Source organism: Aotus nancymaae, unplaced genomic scaffold (assembly GCF_030222135.1).
Source record: "Aotus nancymaae isolate 86718 unplaced genomic scaffold, 86718_ANA_hifiasm-v0.15.2.pri h1tg000058l, whole genome shotgun sequence".
NCBI lineage: Eukaryota > Metazoa > Chordata > Mammalia > Primates > Aotidae > Aotus > Aotus nancymaae.
In genome coordinates, this window is record NW_026988472.1 from 26,176,694 (window position 1) to 26,193,862 (window position 17,169).

Below are 17,169 nucleotides of genomic sequence, written 5' to 3' on the forward strand. Positions count from 1 at the left end.
CCTGTTAAAACCAGACACTCCTAAAGTTTGAGTTATCCAGTATGAGAATAGGTCATTCTGAATCAGCATGCAAAATGTGTATACACAGCAAGCACATTCTGAGTGATGAGGATGTCGAACACTCTATGACTGTATATTGTAAGAATGGTTAAACTTTATGTACCCACCTGGGTAGATTGTGTGTGGTCTTTGCTTCTTTGTATATTTACTTCTCCCTTTACCCCTAACTGCATGATCATTCCTGTATTTTTTGTCTTCTTCATAGAATCTACATTCGTTTGAGTTAATTAGATCATTTAGGCTAGAAATCTCCAACTCTTGGTACTCAAAATAATTCAAATAGAGTTGACCTATGATCAAATTTTGTTTTGTTTTTGTCATTTGAACTTTCCTTTTTTCATCCATCATCTTTGGCAGATTAATAATTATGCACATTAATTATCCTTAAATATAGCTTTAGTTTTCAAAAGGCATAATCATGGAAATGTATCACTGGAAGTGTGCTTCATTACATTGAGTATATTTTGTATTTCAGTTTGGGAAGCAGCATATAGAGAACCTCTTTAGTGACCTACAGGATGGGAGACGCCTCCTAGACCTCCTCGAAGGCCTGACAGGGCAAAAACTGGTATGTGACTTATTTTTTTTTTAAAGTTAATGTTAAACTTAGTAGAATTTCAGACCAGAAATGAACATAGCTTTCTGAGATCTAGTAAAATTAACTAATTTACTGAGTACTGATTTAACTAGCAATACATATTTCTCAGTAAAGCAACCTCATATGATTTTCATTTGGCATAGTCTACAGAAAAATAAGGTAAATTTCAGTAATATAATTGATATCAATAGATATTACTCAGTTTTACTAATTGGTTTCTTATCAAATGTCTTAATGAAGGCTTTTATACATAATGACTTTAAAATTATCTTTGTACTTTTGTGTGTTTTGAAGTTACTTTACAATGAGCCTGTATTAGTTTATAAATAAAAAATGTGGGATACCATAATAAAATACAGGCATTTTAGTGTAATATGTAATAGCATATGTGATGAGAATGTAACTTACTCTTGAACTATTATCTGGTCCAACTTCACGTCATTCCTGTGAGACAGAGATGATTGTTACACATGATTACAGATCAATTAATTTCATGTTGATCAAGGTCTTAGGGGGAGAAGAACTCAAATTGAAATTCCCTGACTAAAATAATCTTGTTAGATTGCTATTATTCTAAAAAGTAGACCTTAAGCCTCCAGTCTACAATCATGCTGTTCCTACCTATCAAATAAATTCTGCTAAATTATTGCCTTAACCTCTTCTCTTTGCCTTTCATTACAACTCCCCAGCACATGAATACCGACACACAGATTTTATCATGTTATACAAACTCGAGTTGTCATTCAAAGTCAAAGTTAAAGAAAAGTGTTATCTCCCTCAACCTGCCTCCTATAACTCTTACGCTAAGCCACTTTTTTCTCATTATGTACTGCCCGATTATCTGATTTTTTGCCTGTATTGTTTTACTTGCCTGTATTTCTTTCTGTACTTCTGTCTACCCCAACAGTCTCCCAGAAACCTTGTTTTCTTTTCAGTAAAGCCTTTGCCAAATGACCTTTGCTAATTTTTCCCTCTTAAATTCTACAGAATGCCCATTTTTGTCTTTACTGTTTTGTTTTTAGTGTATATATGACTGACATCTCTCCTCAAATTCTGAAGTCGTATAGAGAAGAGACATAACTTATACTTTCATTTTATATCTTCAGCTATGTGAGATTAATATTAAACTAAAGCTTATATATTTAGTTTATATAGTAAACTAAAACTGATATGTTTTCAAGAAGTCTGAACTTGTGCTGATATAAGAACAACTTGATGACATAGTGAAACAACTTTAGTCAAGGGAAAAAAATCAGTGCTATTGCCTTATAGCTAAACTGTTTGAGGCAATCTAAAGTCATCATGTAACCTTAGTCTTCATTTTACTGGTTATAGATATATTTATATATAATCATTCATCTCCTATAACTATATGAACAAGTTATATATGTATACATATGTGTATACATGTACACACGTACGTGTGTGTACATGTGTCTGTGTACACATGTACACGTATATGTATATATGTATCCATGTGTATGTGTATATATGTGTGTGTGTGTATGTATTTGTGTGTATATAGATATACACATAGATATATGTGTATATCTATATACACACACATATATATATATATCTCAGTGTGTCCCTATGTATCTTGTTTCTTCTGTATTCTGGGGTAAGTCCTATTATCAGTTACCAAATAGAGATATTCCAGTGACTTCGAAATGTTGATGGAAAAAATCTTTGAAAGATTGTGGCTTGCTTAACCTGTCTTGGTCCTCTGTACAAGGCTTTTGGTCTCTTCACTTCCGGGTATCTGCATAATCACTTCTCTTGTGCTGCAATTCTCTTTGGTCATTTTCTTTTCTTTTTTTTTTTTTTTGAGACAGTCTCGCTCTGTTGCCAGGCACCAGGCTGGAGTGCAGTGGCACGATTTCGGCTCACTGCAACCTCCGCCTCCCAGGTTCAAGCAATTCTCCTGCCTCAGTCTCCCGAGTAGCTGGGACTACAGGTGCGCACCACCATGTCCAGCTAATTTTTGTATTTTCTTATTAGAGACGAGATTTCACCATGTTGGCCAGGATGGTCTCGATCTCTTGACCTCGTGATCCTCCCGCCTCGGCCTCCTGCAGTGCTGGAATTACAGGCGTGAGCCACCGCACCCTGCCTCTGGCCATTTTCTTGACTGAGGCAACCTGTCTATCACCCAAAGCAATTTTGTTAGTGTTAACAAAACGTTTAAAATAATGAATTTCATATCCTTTTGTAATTCATAAGCATGATGATTGGGTATTTATACTCATGTGTGAGATATGCTTCCCTCAAAACTTATTATAATGTTGGCACATTACCCATCTGACATGGAGAAAAAATCACTAATCTCAGCAAAATTAAAAAATTAAAAACCACTTGAGTTTTTCATTTATATACACATATATACATAGATGCTAAGACAAAATGAATCTAATTAGTAATAGCACTAAAGAAAAAATAAAATATCCATGGGATTGGCCATTATGGGGTAAGCTAGTGGTGGGGAAAAATCACCAAATATTTACACATGCCAGTATAGATGACATAATTTCCAATACTGCTACTAACGGAATCCGTAATCCATTGTTTGTCCTAATCACGGGTCTGTCAGCCCTGGTCTGATAATTTCACCTTTTCCATAAAGCAGAATCGCCTCTCTGATGAATGCTTCCAATCCCAGAACTCCAATTCTCTATACTTAGTCTTGAATTCTAATAGTTTTTGCAGAGCTATATCTTCTCCTAATGGGAGTCGTGTATACTACTGAACAGAAATTTTAGTATTCTACTCAGAAGCATCTGCATTTGGATTATTGGCTCAGGACATCCCCAGGGTTAAAAGGAAGGTACTTGCCTTACAATCATAAAATAAGAAATACTCCCCAAGGAGACTCTAATAGGGGCAGATTTTAGGCTCCCAATATAGGATAAGAAACTGCAGCTTTTCAAAAGAGTAGAATATCTTTGGTTCTAATACATATGCTCATATGTGTACATTTAATGTCTGAGTATGATACAAAGGAAAATGTTGCTAAATTTTATGACTATAATTCTGCAACTGACTAAAAGGAAATATATGGCTTTTGTCTAACTGTTAGGCAAAGGATTGATTTGAGTAATTATTTTCAAAACTTTAAAGTCCTAAATTTACCATTAAACTTGTATGCCATTATTTGCTGCTTTTATCTTGCTTCCTTTTTTTTTCTTTTTTCTTTTTGGACAGAGTCTTATTCTGTCACCCAGGCTGGAGTGCAGTGACATGATCTTGGCTCACTGCAACCTCTGCCTCCTGGGTTCAAGCAATTGTCCTTTCTCGGCTTCCCGAGTAGCTGGGATTACAGGCATGCTCCAACATACCTGGCTAAACTTTGCATTTTTAGTAGAGACAGGGTTTTACCATGTTGATCAGGCTGGTGTCAAACTCCTGACCTCAAGTGATACACCTGTCTCAGCCTCCCAAAGTGCTGGGATTACAGGTGGAAGCCACCATGTCCGGCTGCTGCTTTTTAATTTTTTTTCATTTAAAGTCTTTCTACAGCCTTGTTTTCTTCCTCTTTTTTGGTGGAAAGTGGGATAAATATCAGAATGTAAATGTATATCATTCTGGTGTTCTTGAAGGAAAATTTTCTAGGAGGTGAAAAGGGAGATTCTGGTTTGTAAAGTTAGCCTTAATGTTTTGTGAAGTCAAAGGAATCGGATGTCAATACCATGTTATAAAGAATATCTGGCAAGTCACTTTGGAGAGTAAGATGGCTTTAGCTTAATTTGGGTTATTAAGCAGGCAATGCAAATCATAAAGGAGTTCCAGGGTGAGGAACCGCTTGAGAAAGATGGGAGCATTGCTGGAAAGTATAGGAGTAAAATGCAAAAATAGGAATACAGATTATTCATTTGCTGCATGCACAAGGTGGAGAAGAAGGAAATAAGTTTTGCAAGACTAGAGTTGTACAGACACAGAAAAAAGTTTGCATCCTGGATTCATTAATTATTACATGGCAGTCAATATATTAGACCTTTTAACTTGAGGTTCACTTCTCTACACTGGGGATGAAACTATCTGCCTTGCAAGGTGGGGATTAAAGGTAGTGCATTGAAAGTACTTGGCACATACCAAGAGGTCAATAATTATGTTGTACCAACTATGTGACAAGTACCAATCTAAGTGCTTTATGAATATGAACACACTGAATTCTCCCAGAAACCATATGTGCAATGGTTTCAGCTATATGAACAATAATGTAAGTAGTGCCCTGGATAAGGTCTGGATGCTGTGAGATAGCATGCTCCATATTTGAGTGAGGGCTTTGATCCCAAATGCAGAGAAACTATCTCAAATTCTTGTGTAAATCAGAGCAGTTCTTACTGAGAGCACATGTTGTAATTTGTGTATGTCTGTGGCTAATATTTTTATTAAGTCCATTTTTAACAGATGAGAAAACTGGTGTACAGGGAGATTAAATTTTTTTTACCCAGGTCACACAGCACAGAAATGGCAGAGATGAAAATTGAACCCAGGTAGTCAGCTTTGTAGTTGTTGCCCTTAACTGTTGACTGTAGTCACCTAACAGTTGAGATGAGAACTTTGCAAGTGGTTTGCGTTGCCAGTGGGGTTACTTCAGGAACGTCAGTGTTGAAGATAGGCAGGATGGATAAAGAAACGGTGAGTGAGTAGAGAAGGGAAGGAAGTTATGTTTTCCGGGCAGTAGCTAATAAGGGCAATGTAGTAAGGTAAAAGAAATGAAAATAAAAGAAGTAAATACAACAGGCATCATCATGGTAGAATTTCTAAAACTCTACAACTGAATAAATGAGTTAATTTGTATATTGCAGTGAACTATGCAGATTTTAGTTGAAAAATTTCAGGACAAGATACGAATTTTCGGATTGAGATTAAAATGGGGAACCAAAGATGATTGAGGTTTTCAGCTTCAGTGACAAAGACAATTAAGGTAATCTCTTCACAGAAAAGCTTTCATTTAACCCTACTTGGCATTATGTTATTTTGCTAGAGTCAGATCTTCTGTAAATTTTCCTAAAAAGTTTGGGAATTAACTTGCTTTTCTGTCTTACTAGCGAATGATTTTATACTTGCTGATATTTCTCTCATTGGCGGTGATGCAATAATCCCCAACTGAGCTATAGAATGAAGGAACAATCATCCCAGAATAGCCTTTGTAAAGAAAAAAGTGTTGCCATTCTTAGACAGTGGTTTGTTTATGCTAAAAAATGTACCAGGCCAAGGACAATTCACCCAAAGTATTTAGATTCATTATATTAATGCCCCACAGCTGGTGTTCATTTGAAATACTCAAAGTTAACAGTGAAATTAATAGATTGTTTCATTTCTGGGAGATTGTCGGTCTCTCTGCTGGTCAGTGAACGTTCTTTCATTTTGTTTTCAGCCAAAAGAAAAAGGATCCACAAGAGTTCATGCCCTGAACAATGTCAACAAGGCACTGCGGGTTCTGCAGAACAATAATGTAAGTAGTGCCCTGGACAAGGTCTGGATGCTGTGAGACAGCATGCTTCATGTTTGAGTGAGGGCTTTGGCCTCAAATGCAGAGAAAGTATCTCAAATTCACTTGTAAATCAGACCAGTTCGTATGGAGAGCACATGTTGTAATTCGCGTACGTCTGTCTGTGGCTAATGTGATTCAGGAAGCAAATGCATGCTGACACAGAGGAAAGGGAAAGGCACGGACCAGATCTGATAGGCTGCTCCCTGCTGTTTTCAGATTTTACTTCATGCAGCTGTGTTTGGTGGACAGAGTCCTGCAGTGAACTCAGTTTCTTTTTTTAATGAGATGGAGTCTCCCTCTGCCTCCCAGGCTGGGGTGCCAGTGGCGTGATCTTGGCTCACTGCAACCTCCGCCTCCCGGGTTTAAGCAATTCGACTGCCTCAGCCTTCCTAGTAGCTGGCATTAGAAGCACATACTACCATGCCCAGCTAATTTTTGTATTTTTAGTAGAGACAGGTTTTCACCATGTTGGCCCAGCTGGCCTGGAACTCCTGACCTCAGGTGATCTGCCTGCCTCAGCCTCCCAAAGTGCTGGGATTACAGGTGTGAGCCACCACGTCCAGTGACCTCAGTTTCTTATAGCAGTGTTCTGTGCAACAAATGGATTTTACTATACCAAAAATTTTGTATGTGCTAAGTGTGTTCAGATCTCATGATGGCATTTGTTTAAATTAAGGCAACACTAATACCACCTCTAAGCATATACATTACACGGAAACATCACTATTTTTACTCTGGATAAGAATGGCAGATTTTTTTTCTATTATATTTGGTTTAGATTTAACTGGACTAAAATACACGTCTTGTATTAGAAGAAGTAAACAATTGGCTGGGCGTGGCGGCTCTCTCCTGTAATCTCAGCTATTTGGGAGGCCAAGATGGGTGGATCATGAGGTCAAGAGATAGAGACTGTCCTGGCCAACATGGTGAAACCCTGTCTCTACTAAAGACACAAAAATTAGCTGGGCATGGTGGTGCACACCTGTAATCCCAGCTGCTCGAGAGACCGAGGCAGGAGAATCGCTGGAACCCAGGAGGCAGAGGTTGCAGTGAGCCGAGATTGTGCCAGTGCACTCCAGCCTGGCGACAGCGAGACTCTGTTTCAAAAAAAAAAAAAAAAAAAAGTCAACAATCACAGCTAAACCAAGTAGGCAGGTCAGAGGAGGTCTAATCTCTGAATAACTTGGCGATTCCTCCCCTCTATCACGGCATTGGAGACAGTCCTCCTTTCTTAACATCCTAAAGTGTTTGTAATCAACCAATACGTTTACCAGGCACTTGTAGTAGCTTCCTAATTCCATCACCCCTTTCTTGCAAAGATAAATTCAAGTACATTGATTACTTGCTCTTAAAGTAACCATAAGCAGGGATAGATTCATAATAACATGTATTCCACCAAATGTTGCTCAGCTTATCTGGCAGGGAGATGACATTACACAGGATATGGAAAAGGAAACTGTGCAGCAATTAATTGGCTGATTTATGAATTCAGGGTCATTGTCACCTTTAACCTATGAAAGTTATTTTACAGAGATGTTTGCCTTCTGAAGAAATTAACTACAGATTTTTTTACTTTGCAGGCAGAATAAAATAATCTAGGAACTGTTTTTTCTCATTAGTCTGATAGACTTGGGAAATACCAGTGTCATCTACATTATGAATTGTTAAAAATATTAAAGTTACACAAAGAATATGTCTGAAATATCAGAATAGCATATTCCATTTCAAAATGTAACAGTGAAGAAAAGAGCAGAACATAGACTTATTAGATTTAATTTATTTGATGTAGCTGGACTGTTGCCACCAAGAAAATGTCATTAAGAAAATAAACTTTTGAATCTCCTATAAAAGTCAATCCTGGAAAAAGAAAATATGGCACAGGCTGGGGGTGGTGGCTCACACCTGTAATCCCAGCACTGTGGGAGGCCAAGGAGGGCAGATCACCTGAGGTCAGGAGTTTGAGAGCAGTCTGGCCACCATGGCAAAATCCCTTCTCTACTAAAAATACAAAAATAAGCTGGGTGTGGTGGTACATGCCTGTAATCCCAGCTACTCTGGAGGCTGAGGTAGGAGAATCACTTGAACCCAGGTGGTGGAGGTTGCGGTGAGCCAAGATTGCACCACTGCACTCCAGTACTGGGAGACAGCGTAAGATGCCCTCTCAAAGAAGAAGGGAAAAAAAAAAGGATGTGGTACATATATAGCATGGAATACAATAATACACAGCCACAGACAAGAATTAAATCATGTCTTTTGCAGCAACATGGATGAAGCTGGAGGTCATTATCTCAAGTGAACTAACACAGAAACAGAAAACCAAATACCAAGTATTCTCAATTATACGTGGTAGCTAAACATTGAGTGCACATGAACACAAAGGAGCAATGAGCCAGCAGCAGCTAGTGCTGGGGAACTTTGAGAATCTTAGATGATAAATCATGAAAGGGTAGGTGTGGGGGTGTTACGTGCAAGCATGTTTTGGGAGGATTTTGGGGCACACATGCTCTTTGGTTGTACATGCTAGTACACATACCATGTCCCATTGGCATCTACAATCTCCACCCAGGGGTGGGTGTGTGTGTGTGTTTATTATAATGAGCAAAAGAATACTTGAAGGCCAGTTTTTGGAGGAGCTGTGTGTGCTTGTCTGCAGGGAAAATCTGTAGAGTGGTTATTTCTGGCAAGGGCCTGCTAAATCCCCTTTGGGACTAGAGGAGCCCAACCACAAGGCCAAACATAATCAGTGTGGCCAGTATAGTCATGGTCTGTTTTGCTGACTGCCAGCAGGCAGCACAGACTCTCAGACAACCTCTCCACAACTTCTTTTCCCAGGGGGTTCCCTTGCCTGCTCATTTTGAGCTATCTGCCTACTCCAAGGGAACCAGAAAAATCCTGGCAATAAAACAGATAACCATGGAAGGAAATTTATATGACTTTGGGATAGGAAAATATTTGACATCTGAATCCAAAGCATGTTTCAGAAAGAGAAAAATTAACTTGGACTTTATTTAAATTATGAGTTACTGCTATATTCTGGATGTAAGCCCTTTGTTTCATGAGTTGCAAATGTGTTTTCCTTCTCTATGGATTACCTTTTTCCTCACTGAATGGTAAATATTAATAAAAACAAGTTTTTCACTTGGATATAGTTCATTCTTTAAAACTTTTACTTTATACTTTTATATCCTATTGACAAAATATTTGCCTACCCAAAGTCATTATGATACTATATTAGGTTATTATCTATAGAACCATTATTGTTTTACCATTTGATTTTAGATCTGTGTTTTTTTCTGAAATTGATTCTTGAATATGGTGTGAGGAATGGATTAAGGCTCAGTTTTTATTTCATTTGAAATCTAATTGACAAAACACCATTTATTAAAAATGTTGCTTCCCCATTGCTTCACAAGACTAAGTTTGTCAGATAATTTTATCAGTACATGTGTGAGTCTATTTTTACAGTTCAGTTTGTTTCCATTGTTCTATTTCTCTACGTACACACAAATACCATGTCATACGGAATAATGTAGTTTTATAATACATCCTAGTATCTGGTGAACTAGGTTCTCCCACTTAATTCTTAAAGATTTCATTAGTTATTATTGGCCCTTTCTATTTTTGTATTTGTTTTGTAATCTTTTCAATTTCCATGCACATTCATTTGAAGTATAATTAACATTGAGTTAAATACATAGGGAATAATTGATATACTTACAATATGGAATATCCCAGTCTTGTGTAAAAACAGGCTTCCTAATAGCTTGGGATTATAGGTGCATGCCACCATGGCCAGCTAATTTTTGTATTTTTAGTATAGACGGGGTTTCACCATGTTGGCCTGGCTGGTCTGGAACTCCTGACCTCAGCTGATCTGCCTGCATCAGCCTCCCAAAATGCTGGGATTACAGGTGTGAGTCGCCGTGCCCAGCAAACTGTTTCTTACAGCAGTGTTCTGTGCAACAAATGGATTTTACTATATCGAATTTGAAGTCTTATAGACTGAGATAATAAACAGGAACACAAAAAGGGTGTTGACAAATTGAAGAATAATATTTTTAAAATATTTAAACTCAGTAGTAACTGGGAAAAAATCTGCAATGAGGTACCAATACAAAATTACCAAAATGACTGATACAGAATACTAATGCCAAGTGTTGATGAGGACATGGATCAACTGGAAATCTCACAACTACCTGGTGGAAATATGATTCAGACAGCTATTAAACAGTTTGGCATAACCTGGTAAATGTGAAAATAACTATTTCTTACCACCCAGAAATTCTGTTGTAGACATAAGTTACAGAAATACATTTCCATGTTTGCCTAAAATAGGTAAGTATGAGAATGTTCATAGCAGCTTTATTTGTAATAGCCAAAACTGGCAATGACTATGATATATTCTCATGATGGAATATTACAAAACAGTGAAAATGACCAAATGATAGCTACAAATAACATACAAGTTGAAAGAATTTACTAAAAGATATTTGAGTGAAATAAGACACAAAAGTATACCTGCTATGATTTCTTTCAATTAAGTTTCAAAAACAGGCAAAATGTTTCTGTGAGTTTAAAATTCAAGAGTTTGGTTAAATTTGGAAGGAATATGTCAGTAAAATGCATAAAGGAATCTTCTGAGGTGCTTAATGTTTCACATTTTGACCTGATAGCTGTTACATGTTTGTATTTACTATAAGAAAATTCATCAAGCTGTATACTTAGGTATACTTTTCTATATGCATATTACACTTCAATTAAAAGAGGAACTTATAAGGGGAAAGTAAACCTGACTTTACAACCTCCAGTACTCCAATGATGGCCATATATATAAATCTGATCATAGACCTCATGTTTAATGAAATAATTAAATGAATATTAGTGAATACAAAATTTAATTAATGCTGTATATGAATCTCTTCTGGAAAGGCCACATTTCTCATGGAAAATAGAGAACCTCCTAATGCTTTAGCAGGGAAAGTCCCCAAAATAATAGTTTAAATTTGAGAAGGAGTTGTTCAAAAGCAGATGTTAATAATGCTTTCATTTGAGGCAGGGCTTAAATGGGGAACTCCCTAAGACCCTGGCCTCCAACGCAGAGGACAAAACCTCAAGACATTCATTCTCGTGCAGAAACCAAACTCAGAACAAAAGAATCTTTTCCTTAACCCCTGACCAAAAGATATCAACTACATGGATTTTCAAAAGTAAATGCAGGCTGGGTGCGGTGGCTCAGCCCTGTAATCCCAGTACTTTGGAAGTCTGAGGCAGGTAGATCACAAGGTCAAGAGATCGAGACCATCCTGGACAACATGGTGAAACCCCATCTCTACTAAAAATAGAAAAATTAGCTGGGCATGGTTGTGGGCCCCTCTAGTCCCAGCTACTCGGGAAGCTGGGCAGGAGAATTGTTTGAACCCGGGAGGCAGAGGTTGCAGTGAGCCGAGATTGTGCCACTTATACTCCAGCCCAGCAACAGAGTGAGACTCCATCTCAAAAAAGTAAATGCATTATCCTTTAATACTTCTTCATTATTTTGTAATTAAAGAAAGTACAAACAAAAATGGAAAACATCCATTAGTACAACTTTAGTTTGATTATTATCAGGAAGAATAAACAATTAAAATACTCAAGTGCAGGATTTTTTTTTTTTTTTTTTTGAAAGATGAGCTTGGGTGTGTTCTCTCCTGTGCAGGATATAAATAAATCATCATGTTGAATAATGGGACTATTTCAAATTTCCTTTTAAAAATCACAAATTTTCAGCATAAAGTATATAAGATGATTGATTGATACTACAGCAGATACAACCCTTCCTGTCATAGAGATTACAGCCACATGGTAGGCAACATAAAACATATGTACTTAGTGACAGTTAAGTGAATTAAAAAGGGATAAATAGAATAACAGGTCTGAGAAGACCTCTTGGTTCAGTTCCTCTATGAGTAGAGACCTGGAGAAAGGGAGTGAGCTATGGAATTAGCTATAGAAAGATGAGTCAGGCCAAGTGATAAAGACCTTGAGGTGAAAAAGCATTTGGAATGAGAACCCAGCCGGTGCAGTAGATGGAGTAGATGCAGTAAAAGAAACATAGCGGAAGGGGAGCAGAGGTAGTGGGACGGAGATGGGAAGAAGAAAGCATGGTGAGCCATTGCTGGCGTTTGGAGTCGGGTCTAAATCAGATGATAATGACTAAGAATTCTATAAATTAAATGGGTCATAAATCAGGTTATTTTAAAAATCAGTGATAGAATAGTAACAAACCTAGAGTGCCATTTTATCCAAGAAAGTGAGGACTGAAACATATTACATAGTAGGAATGCTGCTAAATCCACAAAGAAAAATTGATGGAAATACATTTTTGTTTAGAGCCATTAATTCACCACTGTCAAGGTTACAATATATTCAACAGCAAAAAATTGAGAGTACAAATCACAGACTGTATATTTAATAGTGATTTTCTCTATCTAGACATTGCAAAGCATAGTAGATATTTCTAGAAAATATGTGTGCATTATCAACAAGTTCCCCCTATAAAGTTACATGTGCTAGAAGAGCAATAGTTTAAAAATGTCAGTTACATGAACCAAATTCAAATCTGAGCTCTCAACCAGACGTTCAGAAAATCGTAGGTCTGTCATTACTGGGAATGCTCTCTCCTAAGCCTGTGGAAATGGCCAGAGCTCACTAGATCTATGTGGTCTCTTTCATAGGCAAGTCAAAAGCCTTTTATCTTTAGTTCGTTGAGATATCTACTGATATATTCAGTCTACAATTTTAAGGTATCTTATGAAGTCTAGCATATTAACTGTCCTGATATGGAACAGATGACATACATAAAAAGTTGAAGACAGTGTAAAGATATTTATAGAAATGTGGGCAGGACTTTTTCACTCTCACCAATGTACAGCAGAGTTTTGCCAGAGGACACATGATGTGTGTCTGATAATGTAATAGACTGAATATAGAATCGGATTTGAGAATCTCTTAATCCAGATATCACAGAACTTTGCACAAAATAAAAAACCATGACATTCTTCTAAATTTCTTTTATTTTGGAAAATAGTCATTTTTCATAAAAAGTGTGCCATTTATGTTAACAGGTAACAGACTGGTTTTTTTTTTTTTTGAGACGGAGTTTCCCTTGTTACCCAGGCTGGAGTGCGATGGCACAATCTCGGCTCACCACAACCTCTGCCTCCTGGGTTCAGGCAATTCTCCTGCCTCAGCCTCCTGAGTAGCTGGGATTACAGGCACACGCCACCATGCCCAGCTAATTTTTTGTATTTTTAGTAGAGACGGGGTTTCACCATGTTGACCACGATGGTCTCAATCTCTTGACCTCGTGATCCACCCGCCTCAGCCTCCCAAAGTGCTGGGATTACAGGCGTGAGCCACCGCGCCCGGCCCAGACTGGTATTTTAAATGAATCAATAAATACACATGACGAGGCATGGTGGCTCACCCCTGTAATCCCAGTACTTTGGGAGGCCAAGGTGGGGGGATCACCTGAGGTCAGGAGTTTGAGACCAGCCTGGCCAACATGGTGAAACCCCATCTCTACTAAAAATACAAAAAAATTAGCTGAGCGTGGTGGCAGGCACCTGTAATCTCTGCTAATCTCTGCTACTCCGCTACTCGGGAGGCTGAGAGGCAGGAGAATAGAATTGCTTGAACCCAAGAGGTGGAGATTGCAGTGAGCTGTGATCACGCTACTGCTCTCTAGCTTGGGCACCAAGAGCAAAACTCCATCTCAAAAAAATAATTAAATGAATCAATAAATACATATCTAAAAAAAATGTGGGCAGGATTCAAGGAACAAACAATGAATGGTGAAGAATGCAGGGACTGGCACTAGTTAATAACTTTTGCTATCTCTGAAAGTAAAATGGGGAGAGGGCTATTAATTTGGTAAAATCCTTCACTTAGAAGGTCACTGGACACAACTGTGAACTGAACCCCTAGGTATCTGAAGAATGCAGTTAGTTTCAAATCCTTGCCTGGTGATGAAGTTGAGAGAAGTGATACCTTAGCCTCTCCATCGAATCCACCAATATCCTACCATTACTGCTTCTTAGTTTAGTCTAACCAGAAGTCAGAGGTTAAGATTCCAGGTGATGCAGTCATTGCATACAAAGAAGAGGTGAAAAAGCTTGGTGAGTGAGTGAAGCAAAAGTGGAAAACAGTATAATTAGTGTTCCAGGTGTCTAGTTTTTTTTTTGCTTCTGTACGAAATGAAGACTTGAGAATCTGCATGCTCAGAAGGCTAATGTTGGCTAGGGCCCAGTCTTGTTGGATGCACCAGGAAACCACTCACCTTTGAGGCCATATCACTTCTTCTATTTGACGACAGAGAGTGGAAGTGGTTTCTAACTAATCTGGGGACTGACTCCTTCTATACTTCTTGCGAAAACCAGAGCCAGAAAAGACACGCTAACAGTCACTTCTGATCCTTCTCTTCTTCATAAACTTACTAAAGGCATAGGAAAATACTCATATGTTAAAACATTTTTTTGCTACATACACAAATTATAAATGGATAATATATTTGAATGCAGTGAAAATGTCATTAAATATCCACAAACTTTCAAAATTGATGTTGACAATAACACCAGAAATTAATAATAGACATTCAGTTTGATTAAGGTTTGTTAAATAAGAAACCAATAGTATAAAACTACATCTGTGAAGGCAAAAGAAGTCCATATGAAAACCTATGAGAAATGGCTTAGGTTCTACTGAGAGCCTGATTTATTTTTTGTTTTTGATTTTTATCTTCATTAAAAAAAAAGATGAAATAAATTGAATCAAGCTTTAAGCTAAAAATGTTACAAAAATGCTCTAAGAAAAGTAGGAACTAAAGATAAAGAAATAGAAGAAACACTAGATAAAATTTAAAGCTAGTTCCTTATAATATGAAATAGATTAATATCTTATGAATGTGATCAGGAAAAGGAGAAAAAGTATGCAGTTTAAAAGTGGAAGGAAAATATTAAATATGAGAAACAAAAACGGGTGCTAAATACACACACACACACACATATATGTTATAAAAAAATGAAGTTGAGGCCGGGCACGGTGGCTCATGCCTGTAATCTCAGCACTTTGGGAGGCTGAGGTGGGCAGATCACCTGTGGTCAGGAGTTCAAGACCAGCCTGTCCAACATGGCAAAACCCTGCCTCTATGAAAAATACAAAAATTAGCCTGGTGTGGTGGCTAGTGCCTGTAATTCCAGCTACTGAGGAGGCTAAGGCATGAGAATTGCTCGAACCTGGGAGGCGGAGGTTGCAGTGAATGGAGATAGCACCACTGCACTCCAGCCTGGGGAATAGAGCAAGACTGTGTCTCCAACAACAACAAAAAGTGTGTAATACTAGTGATACGTTTTTCCACACAACAAGAAATTGATAATTGCTAATAGAAAATAATATAAACGGCCTCCTAATTCTATAAACCTATCAAAAAAATGGTTTTAAAAATTCAAAAAATTAACCCTCTCATTTCTAAAGGGATATTAGAAGTGTCTTTTCAAAAGGATACTTTTTGGTAGTCTCAGGATATTTAGGTCAAGGTCATTTTGTCTCTTCTTTTTTTCCTTGGGGTCTCCTTCATTTTAGCCTGTCCCTCTGCCGTAAATCACTAGTTTTAGAATATTCTATAGTTCTTAAACTAGCTCCTCAATTTAATTCTATTCCTCAGTTTCCTTTCCTTTCCCTGTCCTGGCGTTTAACTCGTTGTCCTCACTTGAATGCCACTCACAGCTTACGGCTGTAGAGTTCAGACACCACGTTTGTGTTCTCATTTGCAGTCGTTGTGGAGGCTGTTTTAGCATGAAGTTATCCCTGCTATCAATAATGTATTTTGGAAAGTCACTTACTGAGAAGAAAGTACTTCTAAGTGGAGTGCTAACCTTTATTACAGTATTTACTGAGAGCACAGCTCGATTGTAATAGTTGGTCGTGATTTTTAAAAAGCAAACAAAATACCAAATCCTGAGAAACGAGACTATGCTACCAAGTGTTTATTCTTATCTCCATATCAGCTCTAGGTAAAAATATATCCACAGCTGCTTTTTATTTACGAGTTTTTCAAGGTAGAGCAAATCCCAGCTAAGGCGCAAACATCTCTTATACAGCCATTCTGTTATTTCTTTGCCCTTTCCCACTTTTGTTTGTGAGAAGTACCTTTCATTAGACATTTGGAATTCAGTTCTACACTACTTTAACTCTTTCTCAAAAATAATTAATGATTAATTTAAACTTGTTTATTCATATATTTTCCTTGGATATAACTAAATTCTAATCAATGAGTATTTTCTATTAGATATTTGTACTTTTAATCATTTTCTGTCTAGTTTAATGACTAGCTTTGTCTGGTAAAGAAGCTCCAAAATTACAAATTTAGAGAGATTTAATTGTCTGTGGTGCTTTAAACTGTCCCCCAGCCGGATGTATTATGATTTATCTTCCTTTCTCTAAATTTGTGTCCTCGTCTCCCTCTTAAGATTTCCATGCTTATATTTTATAAATTTCAATGCCTTTTATAAAGATTCATACAAAAGGTATAGTGTTATAATATACATTAGATACATTACCAAGACTTTATTGATTTAATATAATATTAACTGATACAGTTGTAGATCTAATAATTATGTTCATTGTACCAGCTCATCAATTGTCTATTACAAGGGGGCAAATTTTTACCAAGTAACTTTAAATCTACAATGTGAGATACCACAAAGTAAATAGGATCAATGATAAACGTTAAATCACAAATCCAAGTGAATACTTAAAAAGCCTAGGGTAGAAATTCAGATGACAGCTATGTTCAAATACTCACTTAATTGCATCATTGAAAACTGCAACTGAATTAGATTGAATGGTTGTCAAATGTCACTGATCTGAAAAATGATACACTGTTCACATGCTACCATGTAATGTTAGATAAAGAGGATTCTAAAATGTTCTTTAAAACTAGTATTTTATGTGTCCTTTAAATATTCAGAAACTTAAA

The 17,169-nt window shown here is 37.2% G+C and overlaps 1 protein-coding gene and 1 non-coding gene across 12 annotated transcripts in view; both read left to right on the plus strand.

Annotated features, from left to right (window-relative positions):
* Positions 1-17,169, plus strand: part of DMD (dystrophin) — a 2,277,745-nt gene that overhangs the window by 517,483 nt on the left and 1,743,093 nt on the right. For all 11 annotated transcript variants that reach the window (XM_064364425.1, XM_064364424.1, XM_064364427.1 and 8 more), the window contains exons 3-4: positions 536-628; positions 6,039-6,116. In XM_064364425.1, the coding sequence (XP_064220495.1) occupies positions 536-628; positions 6,039-6,116 (171 nt within the window). The remainder of the gene's footprint in view (positions 1-535; positions 629-6,038; positions 6,117-17,169) is intronic.
* Positions 2,862-2,965, plus strand: LOC135270007 (small nucleolar RNA U13). The gene has a single exon (XR_010338235.1). It is a non-coding gene; the product is annotated as a small nucleolar RNA U13 (small nucleolar RNA).